Source organism: Molothrus aeneus, chromosome 13 (assembly GCF_037042795.1).
Source record: "Molothrus aeneus isolate 106 chromosome 13, BPBGC_Maene_1.0, whole genome shotgun sequence".
Taxonomy (NCBI): Eukaryota; Metazoa; Chordata; class Aves; order Passeriformes; family Icteridae; genus Molothrus; species Molothrus aeneus.
The window spans coordinates 2,221,412-2,242,311 of NC_089658.1; the positions used below are offsets into that span (position 1 = coordinate 2,221,412).

The window sequence follows — 20,900 nt, forward strand, 5'->3', positions numbered from 1 at the left end:
CTGGTCTTAATTCACAGGGGAGCACTGACTTCAGAACAACTCCAGTTTTGCTAAAATCCCTTATTTTAAAAGGCATTTCACCATCAGGGCAGCTATTTTTTTTGTATTTTCTGAAGGCATCACTCACCAGCAACTTCGTACATGAGCAATACCCACAGCTGCCTGTTACAGCAGACTGTCAAAGCTGAATAAGGTTTTAATTGGTTTAGGGAGACTGTTCCAGTTGAGACAAACTGCAGCAAAGTAACGGGGTCCTGGAGCTCTTCCCGGAGCCCAGCTCCCACCCCGTGCACAGCTGTACCCCAAGTCCCTCACCAGCACTCCAGGTGCCAGCACACCTTGTTAGCCCGTAACACAGGCACCAGTAATGAGAGTTAATTGGCTTCAGCTGGGGAACAGCAAAGAGCAAAAAAATAAAAAAGAACTTGTTTTTCAGCAGACTTGTCTCACTCAGAAGAATCACCTTTCTCTATACTCAGTTATGAACTGAGTCTCCTGTGTCTCCCCTCACCCGAGCCAGACACTACATAGAGCTTTCAGCACACGGTTTACAAATAAAACAGCACCTTTGGTCACTTTTTACACTTAAAAAAAAAAAGGCAGCTTAGAAATGGGCAAAAACACCACTTGCATGAGTACAAGTGCCCACTCTAGCCAAAATATGCCCCACCATGCACACCTGAGCTCAACTTCATCCCCCTAAGGCCCCGGGAAGGCTGGAAGGACAGGTTGCTAGGCTAGGCAGCGGTTTCCTCCGGCGTTTCCCTGAAGGCAGGGTCAGTTGTGTTCCCTGAGCTCCATCAGACCCCCTGCTCCCCCAGGGTACCTCAGCGGCAGGGCCCCCTCGAGGCCAGTCCAAAGGGAATGGGGATCCCATGGCAGCGCTCCGACGGGAAGCGGGGCAATTCCATGCAGGGCCGCCCTGAGGGCTTGGTATCCCGGTGCCCTCCTCAGGCAGGTGGAACGGGCGGGAACGCCGCCCCCGGCAGCTCCACCGCGTGGAACCACGTGGCGGGGCGGCCTCGCGAGGCGGCACGTGCTCGCACTTACCGGCGGGAAGGCCATGGGCAGCACTACGGGCGGGCAGTCCCGGAACGCAGCACAGACGAGCCAAAAGAATAGCGAGGACACCGGGAGCGGCGCAGCCCCTCGCCCGGCCCGCGGCTTTTATGGGCCGGGCCGGGCCGGGCCGGAGGCGGGGGCGGGGGGTGAGGGCGTGGGCGTGGAGGGAGGGGCGGGGGTGCCGCTGAGGGGCTGGGCTGCGGCGCATGCGCGCAGCACGCGCTGGCCGCGTGGCAGCTGCGCCGCCGCCATCAGGCGGTTCCCGCCACAGCCCCGCGGAGCCGCCTCGGCCCGGGCGCCGTGAGGGGAGCGGACACCCGCGGGTTAACGTGGCGTCACGCGAGGCATTCAGTCAGCCCCTCTGAGCTCGGCACTGTGCTGTCCGGCTTCAGCCACCCTCCCAGGGACACCTCAGCGCTGGCAGCTGCCACCTGCAGGATGTGACACTCGCTGTGCCCCCACCGTGAGGGGAATGGGATTCCCTAGACGTTAAATTGAGGGCCTCAAAGGCAGGCTTAGTGTCATCATTTCTTCACACATGGGCTGTGGTACTCACTCAGCCTCCTCAGAGGGGATGGAAGCCCTGAGCGGTTAAATCAGCCCCTCTGAGTGGAATGGGGTGGTGGTGGCACTGTGGTGCCCAGCTGTAGCCCCTCAGGGACACCTCAGTACCAGAAGCTCTCCACTCGTGGGCTATGGTGCTCACTGAACACTCCACAAGGGAATGGGACTCCTGAGGGGTTAAATCAGCTCCTCTAAAGGGAGTGGGATGGTGGTGGCATTGCCCAGCTGGAGCCCCCTGGGGACATCTCAGCACTGGCAACACTCCGTGTTCCTCTGAGGGGAGTGGGACCCCAGGCGCCAGTGACAGGAGTTCAGGACTTAAATCAGCCCCTCTGAGGGATCTGGGATGGTAGGGGTTCTGACTTTTGTTTCAGTACCTCTGGGGCCACTCACCACACAGAGGCTGGGTGTTCACCGGGTGCCCTTGCGAGGGTGTGCAGAGAATCACATTCTGAAAAGCCAGTATCCATAAAAGAGACAGAAGAGTCTTACAACTTTATTTGAATAAAGGGAGAGATTGTCCACTGGGGCATACACGCGTGGGCTTTTCTTTCTCTCTCGCTTTCAGAGGGCACAGCCTCCTTTCAGCCGAAACTCCCGGCTGCATGTTGCCCTCTTCCTTTCCGCATCAGCTGAGGTACTCGGAAGGTGCAGCCTTCCCAAACTGCCTACCACATATTCCCCCTTTAAACATGTCATTTTCCCCCCAAACATCAGAAACTCAGGCTTGTAGGGACCCTTTGTCTGTTTCAGGAGTCAAACTGTCTGGTTTCTCTAACACACAGGCTGTGATGCTCACTGAGCCCCTCATGAGGGGATGGAACCTCCAAGGGCTTAAATCAGTCCTTCTAAAGGGAATGCAATGGTGGCACTGCCTGGCTGGAGTCCTTCTGAGGACCCTTAGTGCCAGCAGCATTCCATGGCAGCTGTGGCACTCACTGTGCCCCTTCTGATGGATGAGACCCCCAAAGGGCTCTCAAATGAGCCCCCCCGTGAGGGCAATATGTTGGTGGCAGTGCCCATCTGAAGCTCCCCAGGGACACCTCAGCACCAGCATCTCTCCACACACAGGTTGTGGCACTCGCTGAGCCCCCTCTGAGGGGATGGGACACCCCATGACTAAAAAAGAGGTTCCCCAAGGGTAGCTTCAGTGCTGGCAGCTCCTACAGATGATCTGTGGCATTCACTGTGCCCCCTGTGAAGGGATGGGACCCCCAAGGGGTTAAACAAGCCCCTCTAAGGGGAATGGGATGATGGCACTGTGGAGCTCTCCAGGGGACACCTCAGTGCCAGTAGCTCTCCACTCACTGGCTGTGGTGCTCACTGAGCATCCCATGAGGGAATGGGACCCTAGAGGGGTTAAATGAGCCCCTGTGAGGGGAATGGCATGGTGGTGGCACTGCAGTGTCCATCTGGAGCCTTCACAGGGACACCTCAGCGCTGTCATCTCCCACAAACAGGCTGTGGTGCTCGCTAAGCCCACTCTGCGGGGAATGGGATCCCCAAGGGCTAAAATCAATGCCCCTCAGGACTTAAATCAGCTCCTCTGAGGTTCTGGAATGGTGGCAGTGCTGTGGCTCTCAGCTTCACAACCCCGGGAGCCGCCACAGTGCCAGTAACTTGCCACACAAAGGCTGGGTGTTCACTGAGCCCCCTCTGAGTGGAATGAGATGCAAAGGGGTTAAAATGGGTTCCCCAAGGAAAATGGGGTGATGGCAGTGCTGTGGTGCCTGGCTTTAGCCCTTGCAGACCTCCTTTGGCTCTAGCAGCTCTCCACACCCAGGCTCAGCACTCTTTGGGTTCCCCATGGGAGAATGAGTCTCTCAAGGGCTTAAATCAGTCCCCCTAAGGAGAATGGAATGGTGACACTGATGCCTGGCTGCAAACTCCCTCCCAGGGACGCATCAGTGCTGGCAGCTCCCACACACGGGCTGTGATGCTCCCTGAACCCCCCATGAGGGAATGGGCCCCCAGGGGGTTAAAGTGAGGTCTCCAAGGGCATGTCTCCATACACAGGCTGTGGCACTCACCAAGCCCATGAAGGGATAGGAGCCCAAGGGTTAAATCAGCCTCCCTAAGGGAAATAGGGTGGTGGCATTATTGTGATCCCTGTGAGGCAGCTGCAGCTCCAGCCCCTGTCCTTATGGGAATGGGCTTTTTCCCTATGGAACAAGCACTTGACACCCAGCGGTTGCTGCTGCTGCTCCAGCCAGGAATTCCTCACCCATCAGAAAACACAAAGGGGTTTTTTTCATCTCTTACCCGGAAAAAGCAGAAAGCCCCTCACCCTTTTTGTGGCAGCGGAGGCGGTTCGGGATTCAGACCTTCCCGCATGTCCTTTGCTCATCCTCTGCCTCTGGTGCCGGGCCTGACTCTGCGCTGAGCTGCAGCTTTGGATGGAGAGAGCCAGTGCTCACTGAAATCCCACCCAGCCCCTGCTGGGAGGAGAGATCTTAATAAAAAGTCAGATTTCCTTCTTTTTTTGTAATCCCAGTTTGGAGATGAAACGCCTCCCCGAGCTGGCCCCAGGAATCCCTCCAGTGACACTGCAGAACAGACCCAGCCCTGACGTAGCAGGTATTTCTGCGGTTGAAGCATGAGCAATTCTGCCTTGAATAAATAGCTGGAACCCTCCCAAGACTCCTCAGATCCCTGGTCTGACTGAGCACCTCCTGCCCTGGGGGGTTCACTCCAACACCATGTGCCAGGTTTTCTGCAGGGCCCAGCAGCCACCCACCCCTGGGACACTCTGCATGTTTCCAGTCAGCTAAGGGATGGCTGGTCCCCTGATGTCCCCTGTGGCTGCCCTGGGGAGGCTGGCAGAGCCCAGCATGGGGGGAATCTGGGGTTGATGTGCCCACAGAACAGAGGAGGGAAAGGGAGCAGGTTGGAGAAGAGCTTTATTGGGAGATCCTGGACATAATAAATAAGGGTTATATCGGGAGATGACAGTGAGGGACTGGGGCCACACTGTGCTCCATGGGGGCTGGAACTGCTTCTGCCCTTCCAAGTAGGACACCTCCCTGCATCCCATCTGCTGCATCCTGCTCCTTCCACCCAGCAGCAAAGCTGGCCCGAGAGTCGCTGCCTGCCGCCCCTTTTGGGATCAGGGCAGGAAAAAACCTGGCAGAAATGGGTGCAAGGGATTGTTTTGGGGAGCAGCATGGGGCAGAAGGGGTGGGAGGGCAGGGCCATGGGTGCGACAGAGCCCGGCTGTCACTGCGTCAGGGCCTGGATGATGTCCTTCACCAGCATGGTGCCAATGACCATCTTCTCACTGTTGATGGTCAGCTGGGCTGTGGAGCCCTCCCGCCGCTCCAGGGTGATGAGTACCAGGCTCCCGCTTGTCACTGTCTTGGCTGCAAACCTGTTGGGTGGTGAACACAGGGCTTCAAGGCAACCTGTCCCATCACCCTCTGGTCCCATGGGATGCTCTGGTGGGGACAGGCAGGTGCCTGCTACCCATGGCCACTGTCCCATTTAGGTTCATGCAGGCTCCTCGTCCTAAAGGAAGCCCTGAGTGTCCCCACTGTGATTCGGGTGGGAACAGAGGGGTGACAGTGCCTGCCTGATCCAGGTGGGGGGGTGCAGCTACCTGTACTCATTGCTGGCACCGCAGGGCACGCGGCCCACGTTGGCAGCCGAGGTCACTTGCTGGACGATGGTGTGGTCACTTCGGCATTTCTCAGGCAGCGTCAGCTTCTCTGTGATCTCGCTCATGCCCATCAGCTTCCCTAGAGCAGGTAACAGAGGCACCTGCCCGTCTCTGGCCACACATCCTGCTGGGCCCTGCTTTGACATACCCCTCCAGCTGCCTGCGTTCAGGTTCCCCATGACATCCTGAGCTGGCTGCTCTGCTTGCTCTTGGTTGAGGATTCAGTGGAGTTGGGAAAATCCTTCATAACCCTTCCTGGGCTCATGCCTATGTGCTTGCCTGGTGGCAGTAGCCACATCCCTGGGACTGGGTTCCTCTGGACAGTGGCAGCAATGGGGCCAGGTGCTACAGGGCACCAAGCCCCCTGCTCAACACTGCCCTCATCCATGGGGTCAGGGTGAGGATGTGCTGATCCAGAAGCATGGAGACACAGGGTGTCACTCACAGACACCGTTCTGGGAGTGCCAGGGTGACATGGGCCCTTCACACTTTGTGGAGACCCAACAAGGCCACCCTGACACCAGGGTGGTCACCCCAGCCCACAGGCTGGGGGTGCGGGGGGGGTGTGAGGGGAGCAGAGCTAGTCTAGGGGCCAGCTGAGCAACCACTTACCCTCACCCGGCCGTGCCAGGTGCTCTAGGGCCACAGCGAGGGCGGCAGAGGGGACAAAATTGGGGGTGAGTGTCAGTGGTGGGTGCCCGTGCAGCACCCTGTCCCCATCCCTGGCCCCACTCACCCTGCTCCTTCTTGAACTCGTTCTCGCTCATGAAGACAGGGGCCATGAGCTCCCCCACGGGTGGCTGGATGGAGACGTAGAACTGGCGCGTGTGGGTGCTGGGGAGACAGGCAGGTGAGAGGGGCATGTGCTCAGATTATGTCCTCTCTCCATGTCCTGCTTCCCATCCCTGCCCTGGGCAGGGGTGACTGCGCAAACTGTGGCACAAAAGAGCTGAGGAATGGGGGGAACCTGTCAGGCTGGACCTGGAGCTGCTGCTGCCTCCTTGTCCCCTTGCAGAGAGGCATGTGCATTTCCTGCTGTCCCCCAACCACCCCATGCCCACCTGACCATCTCCTCTTCCCTGCAAGGACTCTGGTGCCTGTCCTGCTGTCCTCCATCCCTTCATGCCCTGCTTCTGCTGTCTCCTGTCTCCTGCTACCTGGAGGGATGTTGATACCTATCCCACTTTCCCCATCTCTGGAGCACCTGATGCCCTGCATCCCTAGGGACACCCATCCTGCCCTGCCCGGTGCCAGATGCTCACCACAGCTGGAAGTTTGCCGCCTGGGTGGAGTCACAGAAGTCGATGCCCATCACCACGGTGGCTGTGTCCCCTGGCGCCAGGTGCTCTGGAACCACAGGGCTGCCACTACATCCCACATTCCCACCCAACCCCTGTCCCCACTCTCCCACAGCGTCACAGCCACGCCGTGCCATGCCATGCCATACCGATCTCAGGGAACTCCTGTATCCGCATGCCAGATAGTGGCTTGGGTTCATTGACCCGCAGGTTCTTCACCTCGGTGTCGGTGTTGTTGGAGATCTGGATCTGGACGGCCACCATGTGGGGGTCTCCCGGGAAGGGCCGGCGGCTGAAGCAGTACTCCACCGCCAGCCCCTCGCCTGCCATGCGGTGCAGCAGCTCGTAGGTCTTCACCGCACTGAATGCCGGGCTCAGCAGCTGCACCAGGGGACAGTGGCCTGCAACCCCTGCAGGTGGCAGAGGGTCCAGGAGCCCCCACGGGTGACAGGAGGACTGGGACCTCCCCAGGGAGGGCATGGGGGACACTTACGGTGGGTGTCAGGGAGGTGTCGGTGAGAGTGAGGCCCTCCAGGTCAGTCACCAGGCTGGTGGAGATGATGCTGCTGGAGGGGATGGGCTGGGGAGGAGGCGGAGTGACTGCAAGGTGGGGAGGGGGGAGGAAAGGGTTAAAAGAGCTCACAGCCCCATGGCTGTGAGCATAGCCCCATAGGGACACCCACACAGGGACAGTTCTAGTGGCTCAGTTCCATGGGGACAATAGCATGGGGACAGGCCCAATGCCACAGCTCCATGGGGACAACCACATGGGGACAGCCATATGAGGACAGAATGGTGGCATAGTGCCATGGGGACAGCTCCATGGGGACAGCCTCATGGGGATAGCCCCATGGGGACAGCCATGTGGGGTCAGCCCTGGTGGCATAGTCCCATGGGGAGAGCCACACAAGGACAGCCCAGTAGCACAGCTCCATGGGTGTAGACACAACCCTGTAGGCTGTCCCCGTGCACAGCCACATGGGGACAATCCAACAGGCACAGCTGCCTGTCCCACAGCCATCCTCTGGGGACAAGGACCCCTCACCACACCTGTTCTTGTCCCAGCTTTGCAGCTTCCAAAGGACCCATGAAGTCCTGATGGCACTGGGGAGAGTGCTCATGCCTCAGTTTCCCCAGCACCACCACCACGGCCATTCACGTGTTCCAGGCAGCCACTCACAGTCATCCAGGTCAAGCAGGGAGATCTCCTTGGAGCTGGCCTTGCTGCTGGGGGGCTGCAGCAGGGCAGAGATGGGAGTTCAATAGAGGGTCCAGGTATCCCTGTGCAGCCCCCATCCCAGCCCATCCCAGCCCTCACCGCCTTCCTCTGCTTGGCCTCTGCCTCGGAGCCCGAGTCGGAGCCAGAGGAGCTGCTCTCAGAGGTGCTGGCCTCTGATGAGGTTTCGGCACGGCCCTTCCTCCCCTGCGGGGCCTTCTTCTTGGCCTTCTTTGCCCCTTCCTCCTCCTCCTCTTCCTCGCTGGGGCTACAGGGAGAGCCCAGCTCAGGGGATTGGAGTGGGGGTTTCACTGGGAGCATCCCCCTGCCTTCCCAGGGCGTACCTGCCTGCGGTCCCCAAGACTGCCTTATGGGAACCTTCCTTGTCCTTCCTCTTTGGCCTCTTCTCCTCCTCCTCCTCCTCCTTGTCCTCTGACTGCTCGCCACTGTCGTCCTCCTCCTCTTCCTCATCCTCCTCCTCGCTGCCAGAGCTGGAGCTGCCAGAGCTGCTGCTGCTGCCGTTCTCTTCGCTGCCGGACTCGGGCTCTGTGGGGGCACAGCTCAGCCCTGCTGCTGTGTCCCCCCACATTTCTCCATCTCTCATTTCATCCCACTACATCCTCCATCCTCCCACTGCATCCCCACACCTGCTGCTGCCTCTCCACTGCATCCTCCCGCTGCATTCCTGGATAGTCCCACTGCCCACCACTGCCTCCCTCTACATCTCCTGCCATGTCCCTCCCATGACGGGGTGTCTCCACTGTCATGTCCCCTGTCCAATGCCCCACCATTGTGGCACCTGCCTGATGGCCATGGTGACCACTGCCCAATATCTCATGCCCTCAGGTCCTTACCACTGTCTGCTGACTCTGTGGGCCCTGACTCGCCCTCTGAGTCAGAGTAGAAAGGCTTCTCCACCTTCTCCTTCCTCTTCTCCCGGCTGGTGCACTTGGTCCACTCAGGAACCTGCTGGCACAGGGTTGATGGAGCAGGGCCATCCCCATGACTGGGGGATCCAAACACCCACCCTTGTCCCCCATCCCCAAGTGGATGTGTGAGGGAATGGGGACAGGTGAGCAGTACCTAGGCACCTTCTGGGGCTCTTCCAAGACCTTGAGTCAGTGTCCTCACCTTGGCCCCTCCTCCCCCATGCACCTGAGGTGCTCCACGCACCTCCACATTCCTCACAGAGGGGTCAGGGGCCTCATCCGGCCAGTCGGGCAGCTCCTGGTAGCCCACGGCCTTAGCGTTGAGCAGATGGGACAGGGAGCCCAGTTGGAAATGGTCCCGATCTACAACGAGGTGAAAGGAAGCAGCTCAGGGAGAGCCATGCAACATTGTGGTGACAGCTTGTGCCCCATGTCCCAATGCCCTGTGATCAGGGATGGGTACCTTTGAAAGAAGATTCCAAGATGGGAGCTGGTTTTTGGGCCAGGAAGAGTTTCTTGGCGTATTTATTGAGGGCCCCGCTCTTCTCAGTGGGCACGATGAGCTGGCGGATGAAGCGAGCCCGGTCGCGGATGTCATAATTCTGGTCATACTTGGCCAAGTTGAGGACGTACTGGGTCAGCAGCTTGCTCTGCAGCAGAGAACATGCTCAGGGCTGGCCTCTCCCTCCCTGGCAGGGAAACTGAGGCCCACCCTAGGATCACATCCCCAGTACCTGCTTAGAGTTGGTCAGGTAGAGCTTAGCTGCCAGATTGATGACCTGCAGCTTGACAATGTCCTCCTCGTTGGTGAAGGACTTGGCCATCTTGCGCAGCACATCAGGTGCGATCTTGGGCACGTGCTCGCAGTACTCGCCAATGAGCCACAAGATGCTGGCCCGTGCCATTGGCACCTGTGAAATGCCCCCAGACATGTGGCACTGCTGCCATCCCCTGCTCCTGTGGGTCAGCAACACCCCAACCAACCTGGATGTTGTCAGTGAGCTTGGCCATGTGCTTGATGATCTCGCTGTGCTGGGCCGGCTGCATCTGCAGCAGCTTTTTGATGACCACCACGGATTCGGCCACCACCAGCTCTGTGGGCAGAGACCCAGCCTCAGTTGGGTCCTGCCCTGAGAGTGATGGAGCTCCCATTTCAACCCTGCTGTGTGTACTCACCATCCCTGTTGGAGAGGAGCTGGACCAGGCCATTGAGGCAGGTGTCCCGCACCTTCCCGATGTTGGTGGCACAGCGCCCGATGGCTTGGATAGTGGCCGCCACAAAGTCCTTGTCCATGCTGCGGATGTAGGTCTGCACATGAAGGGCACACATGACATGTCACCCATGTGCCAGTGCTGGACATCCCCCCTGGCAGTGGTCACACATTGGGGCCCTTTGGAACTGCTGATGGGGTTGGTATGGCCTCAGCCCACTCCTCCTGGAGGGGCTCTCCTCTGCCCCCTCCATGGTGGTGGTTTGGCACCAAGAGCCATGCCAAGGTGGCAGCCTCAGTATGGCCATGGCATACCTGGAACTCTCTCAGGATGGTGGAGATGTTGGTCTCATTGGCCAGGTTGGTGAGGACCTCCAGCTGTGGAAATGAGGAAGAGATGGGGCATGGTGACAGGGCACAGGGGTCTTGATGTCCTCCTGTCCCCAGGGCATGAGGACAGCTGACCCAAAGAAAGGGCTCCATGAAGCCCCAAACCCACTCCTGACAGGTGTTTCCAGCTCACCTTGAGGATCTTGATCTGTGTGGGGTCCGTTGAGCGGATGTAGAAACTTTTCAGGTAGGGCTCAAACATCCCCTGCATGTACAGCCAGAGACATTAGTGTCATCTCTGGGTCAACAGGGCCAACTCCTCCCACACCAAGTCTGAGACTCACCCGCCGCTTGATGGACATGGTGGCCACATTCTGTAGCACAACATACTGCACCTCACTGTGGGGACAAAGAGGGGACATGGTCACTGGGGCAAGGGCCAAGCACCCTCAGTAAGTCCCTGTGAATATGGGCCAGGACCCACCACCAGCCTGGTGCCACCAAGATGCTGTCACCCCATGTCTGGACCAGCCCAAAAAGGCCTCCAACCTGATGTCCCTCAAGGGATGGGCTTTTTGGGGGGTCTCTCAAAAAGGGTCTTGGAGCTCCACATAGGTTCCAACAACTGGGGTGGAGGGGTAGGACACCACCACAGCCAAGGTGCCACAGACCTGTGACTCCGCAGGAGCCGTACCAGTGCCTTGGCAATGACTCCAACCTCTGCCTTGGGTGCCAGGTGGAAGTAGAGCTGTGCCACAGCCATCACCACCTATGGACACACACCCAAGTGTCACATGGTGGGAATGGGGGACACCCTGAGGAATGGCCGTGTCCCCCAGTCCCACTCTCAACACTTGGAGGTAGCCTGACCCTGAGGACACCCACTTCTGGGTGTCCCTCAAGCATCCCAGTGAGTCCTAGACTGTGGGGACATCATAAGCCCAGACAGACGGACACCACCAGTGGGAAGGAACAGGGTGGGAGTGAGGGTCTCACTGCAGCGTTGCGGCTCTGCAGCAGGGGCTTGGTGTTGCGCAGGAGGAGGCGGTGGTCGGGGTCCATGACGTAGGGCTTGCGCTTGGCCAGCGAGGCTGCCTCTGCCTTGGCATCCTTGGAGTCCTCCTCCTCAGAGCCATAGAAAGCCTTCTCAGTGTTCTCCTCCAGCAAGGACTCCTGCTGGCAGGTGGGATCATTTTCATTCCCAAGAACACTCCCCCTTCACCCCACCTCCCTAGGGGCTCCCAGGACATCCCAACTTACGTTCTGGTTGGGGCTGAGGAACTGGGTGCGTGCGTAGCGGGTCAGCATGTTGATGATGACCACCTGCCCCCACTCCTCCACATCGATGAGCAGGTTGCAGAGCTTGCGGTAGTTCTTGTGGATGAGGTCTATGCGCTCTGGGCAAACCTCCTCGAATGCCATCACCACGCTGCCAGCCACCAGCTGCAGAAGAAAAGCTTGGGGTGACTTCCTGGAGTGGTGGGATCATCAACAAGGTGTTGGTTTGGTGGGGATGGTGGCATCTCCATAAGGGTGCTGGTTTGGTGGGCAACCCTTCCTTGTAGGGATGCCAGCTCAGTGGAGTTGATGAATTCCCATGAGGCTGTTGGCCCAGTAGGGACAGCAGCACTCCCACAAGGATGCCAGCTCTCCAGGGATGTCTTCATCCCCACAAGGACACTAATTTGGTGGGAACATCTGCATTCCTGTGAGAATGCTGGATCAGTGGGGACAGTGGCATTCTTATGAGGATTCTGTCTTGCTAGGGACAGTGACATTCCCACAAAGATGTTGGCTTGGGAGATGGCTGCATCCCTTCATGGCTGTTGGATCAGTGAGGACAATGGCATCCCATGAGGATGCCAGCCCTGTGGGGATAGCAGCATCCCCAAGATGACACCAATTTGGTGGGAACACCTCCATCCCCATGAGGGCACAAGGCCAGTGATGTTCCCAGATTTAGAGGGGGGGAGACACAGAATCCTGCTCACTGTGGTTTTGTCGGCCAGCAGCTTCTCGATCACTTCGATGAGCTGGTCCTTCTGGTCTGAGTCGAGGCTGTGAGGGAGGAGCAGGGCAGGTGATGCTGGACCAAACTCCTCCCCATCCCTGCCTGTACCAAGCAGCCAAGACCCTTATTGATGTTGCATACAGGTAAAGAAATTATAAAAGAAAGGCCTTCTAAAATATGATTTAGGCCCTATTACTCTAGCTAAGCTAGCAGTTAGCTTGTAACTTCCCTGCGTGAAAAATCACAAGAGTGAAAGCAATTAGCATAACAAGCTATTCTAGCAAAAAACTGTCTGCACCTGTAATAAACAAGAAATCTCTCCCATGGGAATCAGTGAACAAAATATGTAAACTAACCAAAAATGGAGAGATTTGACAGATGTACACCCTGGCCATTTACTGACTAATAAACTGAGTGTCAGTGTATTGTCAGCCAATTAGGTCTAATACAGTGCCTTCTGATATTTCCTGTAAATATCAGCTTTGTGACTAAAGAATTGGCTCTTCTGCATGAAGAAACTGAGTCCTGGCTGCTTTATCACAACAACTGGTGTACCTTACATTCAGCAGCTGATCCCCTCCCCGTTACCTGTACAGCTTGGGGATGGCATGGGCGGCTGTCTTGCGCACGTACGGGGACATGTCCGAGGCGGCCTCCTTGATGGCCAGCATCATGATGGGCACGATGATGGGCACGCGGATGCTGGACAGGACCCGCAGGGCGCTGGCACGGATCAGCTGGTTGGGGTCCTGTGGGGACATGAGGGGGGCTGCAGTGCAGCTGTGGGAGGCTCAGTGCTCCTCCAGACCTCCCCTGGGTCCTCAGACCAGCCCACCTTGAGTCCTCGCTGGAAGGTGGAGATGGAGAGCAGGGCCAGATCCTGCTGCTCTTCTGCATAGCGCACCAGGTACACGTACACCAGCTTCTTCACCTGCAGGGTGAAGGTGCCACCTCAGAGCCCCCAAACTCCAGCCAATCCCCAAAAACAGGGAAAGTGCCAGACCCTGGGATGCTGCCAGGGCCACTCAAGATCTTCCTCACCTCAATGTTCTTGCAGGCAACGTTTTTCACCACAGCTGGGAAGAGATCAGAGGCGTTTTTACCACGGGCAATCATCTAGGGGGAAAAGAAGTGGTGTGACACTGGGCAGCTGGCACTGCAGGGGCTGGTATAGCATGAGTCAGCTTGGCACCAGCAGTGGTCCCCACCAGTGACAACAACACCCACCGCCACAATCCTCTTCATGGCCTCCAGCTTGAGTGAATCCTTGTTGCTGTCAAGCATCTCCTTGAGGTCATCATGCCTGAACCACACCAGGGGGGAAAAAAATCCCATTTTCACATTTTTACCTGTTTTTAGTCTTTTTTTTTTCTGATCCCAGCCTTCCATCAGGCTGGCAATCCAACCCTTCATCATGAAATATTTATGGGAACAGGAGTTGAGTTACAGCAAGGTGAAAGAGGAACCGGAGGGACTGGCATGGTGCTAGCGCCCAGTGCCATCCTCATCCCAGGCACTGGGGCAAGAACCCCTTCCCATCCTGGCTGTGGTTGTCACCCTAAACCACAGGTGCCCATCACCAGCTCCATCCTGGCTTGGCTGGGTATCCCTTGTTCCCTCATGGACACAGTGGCATGGATGTGCCAGCACACCCTGATGCAAAGTCCTTCCCTGGTCCCCTCCCTGGACTGGGAAAATGCCACCAGCCTTTTGTAAAGTTGTTTCCACTGTCCTCTTTTCTAAGGGACACTGGTCATCCCTTAAACTGGGGGCACCTGCAAGGCTGCATCTGAGGGTGACACCCATGGGACGATGCATGTCCAGAGCCACCATCACCAGAGGGTCCTGGGGGCACTCCCTGGGGGAGTCTTACCGCGGCGGTGGCCCGGTGCCAGTGTCCCCTGCGGGCTTGGTGCTGGCGAGTGGCCGCAGCTCATCGGCTCGCAGGGCGCTGTAGCAGGTGGCTTGTCCAGCCTCGGGGGCCAGCACCGGGCTTGTCACCTCCTCGGCCACACCAGCACCCTCTGGTGTTTTCGGCCAGCCAGCCGGCCCCACCGGCAGCTGCCGCAGCAGTTTCTGCACTGGCGGCAAGGACACCATGGCTGTGACAGGCGGTAGTGGCCCTGGGGATGGTGACAGGGCTGTGGCCCCGCTCCTCTGCCCAGCACAGTGGGCTGAAACCTGATGCCGTGGTTGGGGTTGGGTTGCAGCCGAGATCAGGACGCAGCTCCCAGTGGGTGAGGCCAGCCTGGGATGTCACGTCCAAAGTGACATCTGACCTGCAGCTGGGACCTGGGGACACTGCAGGGAGCTCCTTCCCCAGTGCTGAGTGGCTCAGTCCTGGGCAGGGAACGCACATCATGGTGGGACACTGTGCCTGGGTGGTAGGGTGGCATGATGGGGCACCTGTGGGTGTCCGACCTGGGAGGTGGGGTCACACTGGGTGCATTTGTCTTGTCCCATGTGCTATGGATGCCATAGATGGCTCACGGGACTGGTGACAGACCTGGTGTGGCTCTGGCAAAGAGCAGCATGCAGATTATAATGACACTGTGGATGTGGGGGACACTGTGGGTGTGAGGGACACTGCCAGGAGGTCAGGGGTAAGGGGACACTGCCATGAGGGCGGTGACACTGCCAGAGTGGGAGGCACTGGTAGCAGATCACTGAAGTAACCTGGACAGACGGGGAGACACAACCAGCGTGTCAGGGCTGGGGGATGCTTCCAGAGTGGGGGACACTGCCAGTGGGGGTCAGGGGACACTGGCAGACATGGGAGCAGGGGAGTATTTCCAGGCTGGGAGACATTGCCAAGGAGGGATCAGAGAGGGGGAGACTTGGACAAACTGGGGGACACTGCCAGGGGCCTGTGGGAGGGACAAACACTCTGAGATGGAGACACTGCCAGTGGGTCATGGATAGAGGGCACTGCCAGACTGGAGGACACTGCTGGTGGATCAGGGCTGGGGGAAATTGTCATACTGGGGGACACAGCCAGGGGTAGGGAGTGTTACACTGCAAGGGACACTACTAAGGGATCAGGAAAGGGGGGGACAGCATGAAATGGGGATATTGCTGGAAGGTCATGGATGGGGCACATCCAGAGTGGGGGACAGTGCCAGGAGCTCAGGACTGGCTGGACACTGTCATACTGGGGACATTGCAAGAGTATCAGGGGAAAGGGGACTCTGCCAGGGGTTCAGGGAAGGGGAGACCCAGTGAGATGGGGACACTGCCAGCAGATCACAAATCAGGGACACATCCAGAATGGGGGACACTCTGCAGCATTAGGGAGGAGTACAGGGAGAGAGGGGACACTCCCAAACGGGGGACATTGCCAAGAGATCAGGATGGGATACGCATTCAAAGTGGGGGACACTGCCAGGGAATCAGGACAGGAGGGACACTGTCATATGGGGGGATACCACCAGAGGGGCAGGGATGGGGAGACCCTGCTGGACTGGGGGACACAGCCGGGGGTAGAGAGTGTGATGCTGTCAGACGGTGACTCAGTGATTTCCTGCTGGGGCAGCAGGGACGGGGGGACAGCGCCAGAGTGGGGGACACTGACACTAAGGAGGGCCAAGAGACATCCCTGCAGCTCCAGGAGCACACCCCCCACTGCTCTTCACCCCTGCCCCCCGCAGGAGCCTGTCCCACGGCAGGGTGACATTCCTCAACATCGCCCCCCTCGATGCGGTGGGGGGCTGAGCTCAGGAGAGCCACAGGATCCAGCAGATCCCGTGGTGGGAACACCGCGCCCGGGATGCCCCAGCCCGAGGGTGGGAGGCTCAAGGGGGATCCCCGCACATCTCCCCCAACCGCACCATCTCCAAAATCCCGCGGTGTTCCCACCCTCTCCGGCCTTTGCAACCTGCAGTGACGGTGGCGGCGACGTGACCGCATTCCCTGCCCCATCCCTGTCCCCATCCTCATCCTTATCCCTATTCCTATCCACATCCCCATCACCATCCTCATCCACATCCCCGTCCCTGTCCCCGTCCCCACGTCGGGGGCCGCTCCAGCCCCGGCTCGGGTACCACATCCCCGCCAAGCGCGGCGGCGAAGGCCTCAGCGGCGGCCGCACGGGCCGGCTCGTCCTTGTCCCCTGCGCCCGCATTGTCCCCACCTCTTGTAGTCGGAGGAGAAGATGCCGCCGCTGGCGGGGTCGTGGCCGTACTCGGGCTCGCCCAGGCTGGAGGAGCCGCCCTTCTCCTCGCCGTAGGCCGGGCTGGCGGCCATGGCGGCGGGAGGGATGCGGGATGCGGGATGCGGGGGGGACGCGGGAGGGAACTGATGTCAGCGCGGGCGGGGACGGGCCCGGCCCCCGCCGGGGGCAGCCCGGCTGCACCGACCCCCGCCGGCACCGGGAACGGCGGCGCAAGGGGAGCCCGGCTGCCCCACAGGGGTCCCTGCGGCCCCGCACCTGCGCAGGTTTGGGAGCGGGACACGGGTGAGCTTAGGAGAGCAAAGCTGGGGACATGGCTGTGATAGAGGGACAGTCACTGAGCTCACAGCCGCACACATACCCGTCCAGAACCACAAAAATCTTATAATTATTGTAATAGAGATGATTGTGTATGATTATAATTAGATGTATTTAAAATAGATTACATTACAGTAAAGAATGTTATATGTTCGGGTGTTATAATATGAATTATTAAATCCTACTGTATTACATTTTATATGTAATACTGTGTGCAGTACACATAATATACATTTATTTATACATTACATATAATTTATATACTCTGTTACATGCTGCATACTATATACCATATATTGCATGTTATTTATTACATTACATTATAAAATATTACAGATTTCATTAAGTATGCAATACTATATATTTGCCATATTCAATGGCATATCTATAACATGCTATGTTATAGATAATCCATAAACCATTCTACATTCTACAGTTTATATATTATATAATATATGCAATAAGTTATATATGCCACATGTTATGGTATATGTTATATTATATTGCAGATTATATGAATTCTATTATATAGTATATATTATTTAATGTGGTACATATTACATATTGTATTATGTATTATGTATTATGTATTATCTACTATCTGATAAAATTCAATATTTTATGATCTATATTCCACATGGTAGTATATATGATATATGATATCTAAATTATTATATATATTAGGTATGGTATTAATTTATATTATTCTTATAGATATTGCAGTTTATATTTAATATTATTATCAATAACATGATAGGAATTATATACTAGATATATGATCATATATTAACTATACTACAGATGTTAAATACAAATATTATTGTAGATATGACTATGCCTATTACAGTGTTTCATATATATATTTTATATATTACTATAAATTATATCAGTCATAAGGTATCATTATTTATGTTATTATAAGATTCTGTTTGCATTTCTTTGATTTTTCCCAGGTACTTTATACTATTGGCAGATATTCCCACTATTGTTTCTCCAGGCAACTGACAAGCCCTGGAGCTGTGTGATGGGACAGCACTCACCCCATCCCACAGGAATGGGGCAGGGAGGGAAAATGGCCATGGTTCAGGTAGCAGAATTGAATAAAGCATCTAATTAATGGACACCAATTAATCTTTAGCACAGAAACACACTCATTCCAGCCCTCCCAGGGCCCCCACAGCCCTCCCAGGGCCCCCAGCCCTGCTTGGATCTCAGACCTTCCTGGAGACCCTGCTGCTCTCCCGGCGACCCCAACCCTCAGGAGACACAGAGAAGATTCCCCCTTCTTCCCCCCCCAATAAACAGAGATAAAATCCCACTGGACATTCCCTCCTTCCTGCTGAACTGTCCCAGCTCATCCAGCTTCCCTCCCTAGGGAAATGCTCCAGACCCTTGGTGGCCCTTTGTGGTGTCTCTCCAGTGTGTCCCTGTCTCTCTCATGCTGGAGAGCCCAGCACAGGACCCAGCACTCTGGGGTGCCAGCACCACCACGGGTTGGTGACTCGCTCCCCCTCACTGCAGATACACTCTACCTCATCAAATGGACCAGTAATGAAGAGGTTGACCAGGACTGGACACAGAGCTGACCCCTGGGGTACACCACCAGCCTCCAGCCAGGCCTGATCCAGCCTTTTGGCCCATTTTCAACCCAGCAGCCCAAGGAATATTCATTTTTACACTCAAGATTAAATGCCAGCAGTGGAAGAGGCAGATGATTGTCTCAGGAGGCCATGGGGAGCAAAGAGCAGCCTCTCCCTTCAAGGGGTGACAAGCTCCCTTGACAGCAGCTTCTGGGAAAAGTGAGAAAACAACAAATCAAACAGGGTTGGCACAGGGTTTCCATGCAACTGTTTATTGCCACACAGGAGGATTGGCAAATCACTGGTGCAGTTCTGGTGCCCAGGGAAGGATGCTCCAGTCCCACATATTCCCCAGGAGCACCATTGTGGTTGTGTTCACAGGGGTCCCAGGATGAGGGAAGAGATGAGAATCTTGACTCCATGTTTCAGAAGGTTGATTTATTATTTTATGATATATATTATATTAAAAGAAAATTATATATTAAAACTATACTACAAGAATAGAAGAAAGGATTTCATCAGAAGGCTGGCAAGGAATGAAAAGGAATGATAATAAAATCTTGTGACTGCTCACAGCCTCGACACAGGTGGCTGTCATTGGTCATCAAGTAAAAACAATTTCACATGCTGGGTAAACAATTCTCCAAATCATGTTCCAAAGCAGCAAAACATGGAGAAGCTGAAGCTTCTCAGCTTCTCGGGAGAAAAGATCCTGGCAAAAGGATTTTTCATAAAATATGTCTGCGACACACCATCACCTCCATCACTGCAGCGCTGGGGACACCTGGGAAAACAGAAGAGGTTTGGTGACACTTGCCTGGAGCAGATGCCAAAGTACCCCGGGTTGGTGACACCTGATCTGGAGGCGGCACCCACCATGGCACCAGCAAGGTGGCCCAGCCCCAGGAGGGCGAGGGCGAAGTGGATGCAGTTGCAGGAGATGGTGTCGTACTCCAGGGGCTGCTCCATGGCCGCCCGGACCCGGCGCTGCAGCGCGGCCACGTCCAGCGCCCCCTTCCTGCGCAGCACCCGGGCCCGGCCCCGCGTCCGCAGCAGGTGGCTCTTGCCGTGCTTGGCCACGATGCCCGATGGTGACATCCCTGAGCTGCCTGCAGGGCGAAGCAGACTCTGTACCCCATGTCCCTCCCGTGGAGATGTCCTTCCACGGAGATGTCCCCATGCCATGACAGCTCCCGGGGCTCACCTTCCAGGTGGATGATCTCCCCGTCACCGCAGTAGATGCCAGCGTGGGCGCCCCACCAGCCAGGGCCCCCTGAGGCCAGCGGGAAGAGGAAGAGGTCCCCAGGCTGGGGCTCAGCCACCCCGTTGGGGACAATGTTGAAGTGTTGTCCCAGCAGCCCCTCGCAGAGGAAGAACCCTGCCGTGGTCACTGCCCCAGTCACTGCCTGGGGACCCAGCTGTGTTTCAGGGCCACCGGTGCCCTGGGGACACCAGCAGTGTCACTGACCTGCTGGCTCATCCCACACCATTGGTGGCTTAAGCACAGATTGGGTCCAGGTCTCCATGGATGGAAACCCTTTGGGAAGGGGCTGCCTCCTCCAGGTGCTGAAGCACCCATGGGTGCCAAGGAAAAGGCAGGGTGGGCAGGATTTGGCTCAGTTGTGCCAGAGGTGAGACGGGCAGTGCAGGGCCCAGGGGCAATGCCAGCACTTACCTGCCTGGAGCTGCTCACCTGGAGGGACAAACACCTTGCATCAGCCCCAGTGGCACCCGTGTCATGGCTCAGCCCTGGCCTGGGCTGCTGCCACCCCCTGCCCGAGCACCTGGCTGAGATTCTCATGCCAACACCCCCAAACCTGCCATACCCAGGAGCCCAGCCAGTGCCAGGGCTGCAGGAACAGCCAGTCCGGGGCTTGCAGGGTCTGAAGGAGGGAGCTCACCTGCGGGGAGAGAGGGCAGGGCAAGACGGGACCCGTCCCCTTCTGACCCCGTCCCCTGCCACCCCCATCTCTGCCAGCACCCAGCCCAGCCCAGCCTCCCCGGCCACTCCCTCGCCCCCCAGCCCAGAGCCAGCGCCAGGCCCGTCCCAGCTGTGGGGTCCAGGGCCCTGGGTACCACGGCAGAAGGGTGGGATCACCTGGCTGCAGGTGTCCTTCCTGCCGGCTCCCCCTTTACCTGGGCGAGGAGATTCATCTGCAAGGAGAAAACACAATGCCCAGGAGTGGGGACAGGTACCCCATACCTGGGGCACTTCTCTGTCCCCACAGTTGTGGTGACATGTCACCCCGCTGACACCCAAGCTGCAGCCTCAGGGCTCGTTCTGTGCCCTCCTGCCTCACCTTGGGGTCGCCTCCAAGGTCCCCTCGGCGCTCTGTGCTTCCCGGGCTGCCGCTGCTCCAAAGGTGTCTGCGGGGCAGGAGCTCCGCCCGCCCCCAGCACCGCGGTGGCTCCGCCGGTGCCTGGGAATGTGCCCCGACCGGCTGCACCGTGGCACTGTGCCCATCCTGGAGGGCCAGTCCCAGGGGGACAAACCCAACCTGGTGTGACATTTCATCCACAAACTTCTTGGGTGACCCCAAAGGAGTCAGGAAACAGCC

The 20,900-nt window shown here is 57.2% G+C and overlaps 1 protein-coding gene across 5 annotated transcripts; it reads right to left on the reverse strand.

The window, feature by feature from the left end:
- Positions 1–4,508: 4,508 nt before the first annotated feature.
- On the reverse strand, positions 4,509–16,569 carry AP3B2 (adaptor related protein complex 3 subunit beta 2). Of its 5 annotated transcripts, none has more exons than XM_066558613.1 (27): positions 16,406–16,566; positions 13,504–13,579; positions 13,318–13,392; positions 13,112–13,207; positions 12,865–13,025; positions 12,257–12,323; positions 11,526–11,708; positions 11,262–11,438; positions 10,937–11,034; positions 10,610–10,664; positions 10,459–10,530; positions 10,251–10,313; positions 9,901–10,033; positions 9,709–9,818; positions 9,459–9,635; positions 9,188–9,374; positions 8,969–9,087; positions 8,650–8,761; positions 8,140–8,341; positions 7,898–8,063; positions 7,760–7,814; positions 7,073–7,179; positions 6,729–6,960; positions 6,544–6,628; positions 6,018–6,115; positions 5,222–5,360; positions 4,509–4,993 (listed from the first exon to the last, which is right to left on the reverse strand). In XM_066558613.1, exons 1-27 carry the CDS (start codon positions 16,516–16,518, stop codon positions 4,843–4,845), a joined length of 3,309 nt encoding a protein of 1,102 aa, XP_066414710.1. In that variant the 5' UTR covers positions 16,519–16,566; the 3' UTR covers positions 4,509–4,842. The 5 variants fall into 5 exon arrangements, with proteins under 5 accessions (XP_066414710.1, XP_066414709.1, XP_066414711.1 ...); XM_066558612.1 differs by having other exon boundaries at positions 11,262–11,441; XM_066558614.1 differs by lacking the exon at positions 13,504–13,579 and having other exon boundaries at positions 11,262–11,441; positions 16,406–16,509.
- Positions 16,570–20,900: the final 4,331 nt, after the last annotated feature.

Coding starts and splice junctions, on each gene's coding strand:
- AP3B2 (XM_066558612.1), bottom strand. CDS start 16,518: ATGGCCGCCAGCCCGGCCTACGGCGAGGAGAAGGGCGGCTCCTCCAGC. Junction 8,342..8,649: donor CACAGAGTCAGCAGACAGTG/GTAAGGACCTGA, acceptor GTGCCCCCACAG/AGCCCGAGTCCGGCAGCGAA. Junction 8,064..8,139: donor GTCTTGGGGACCGCAGGCAG/GTACGCCCTGGG, acceptor CTCTCCCTGTAG/CCCCAGCGAGGAAGAGGAGG.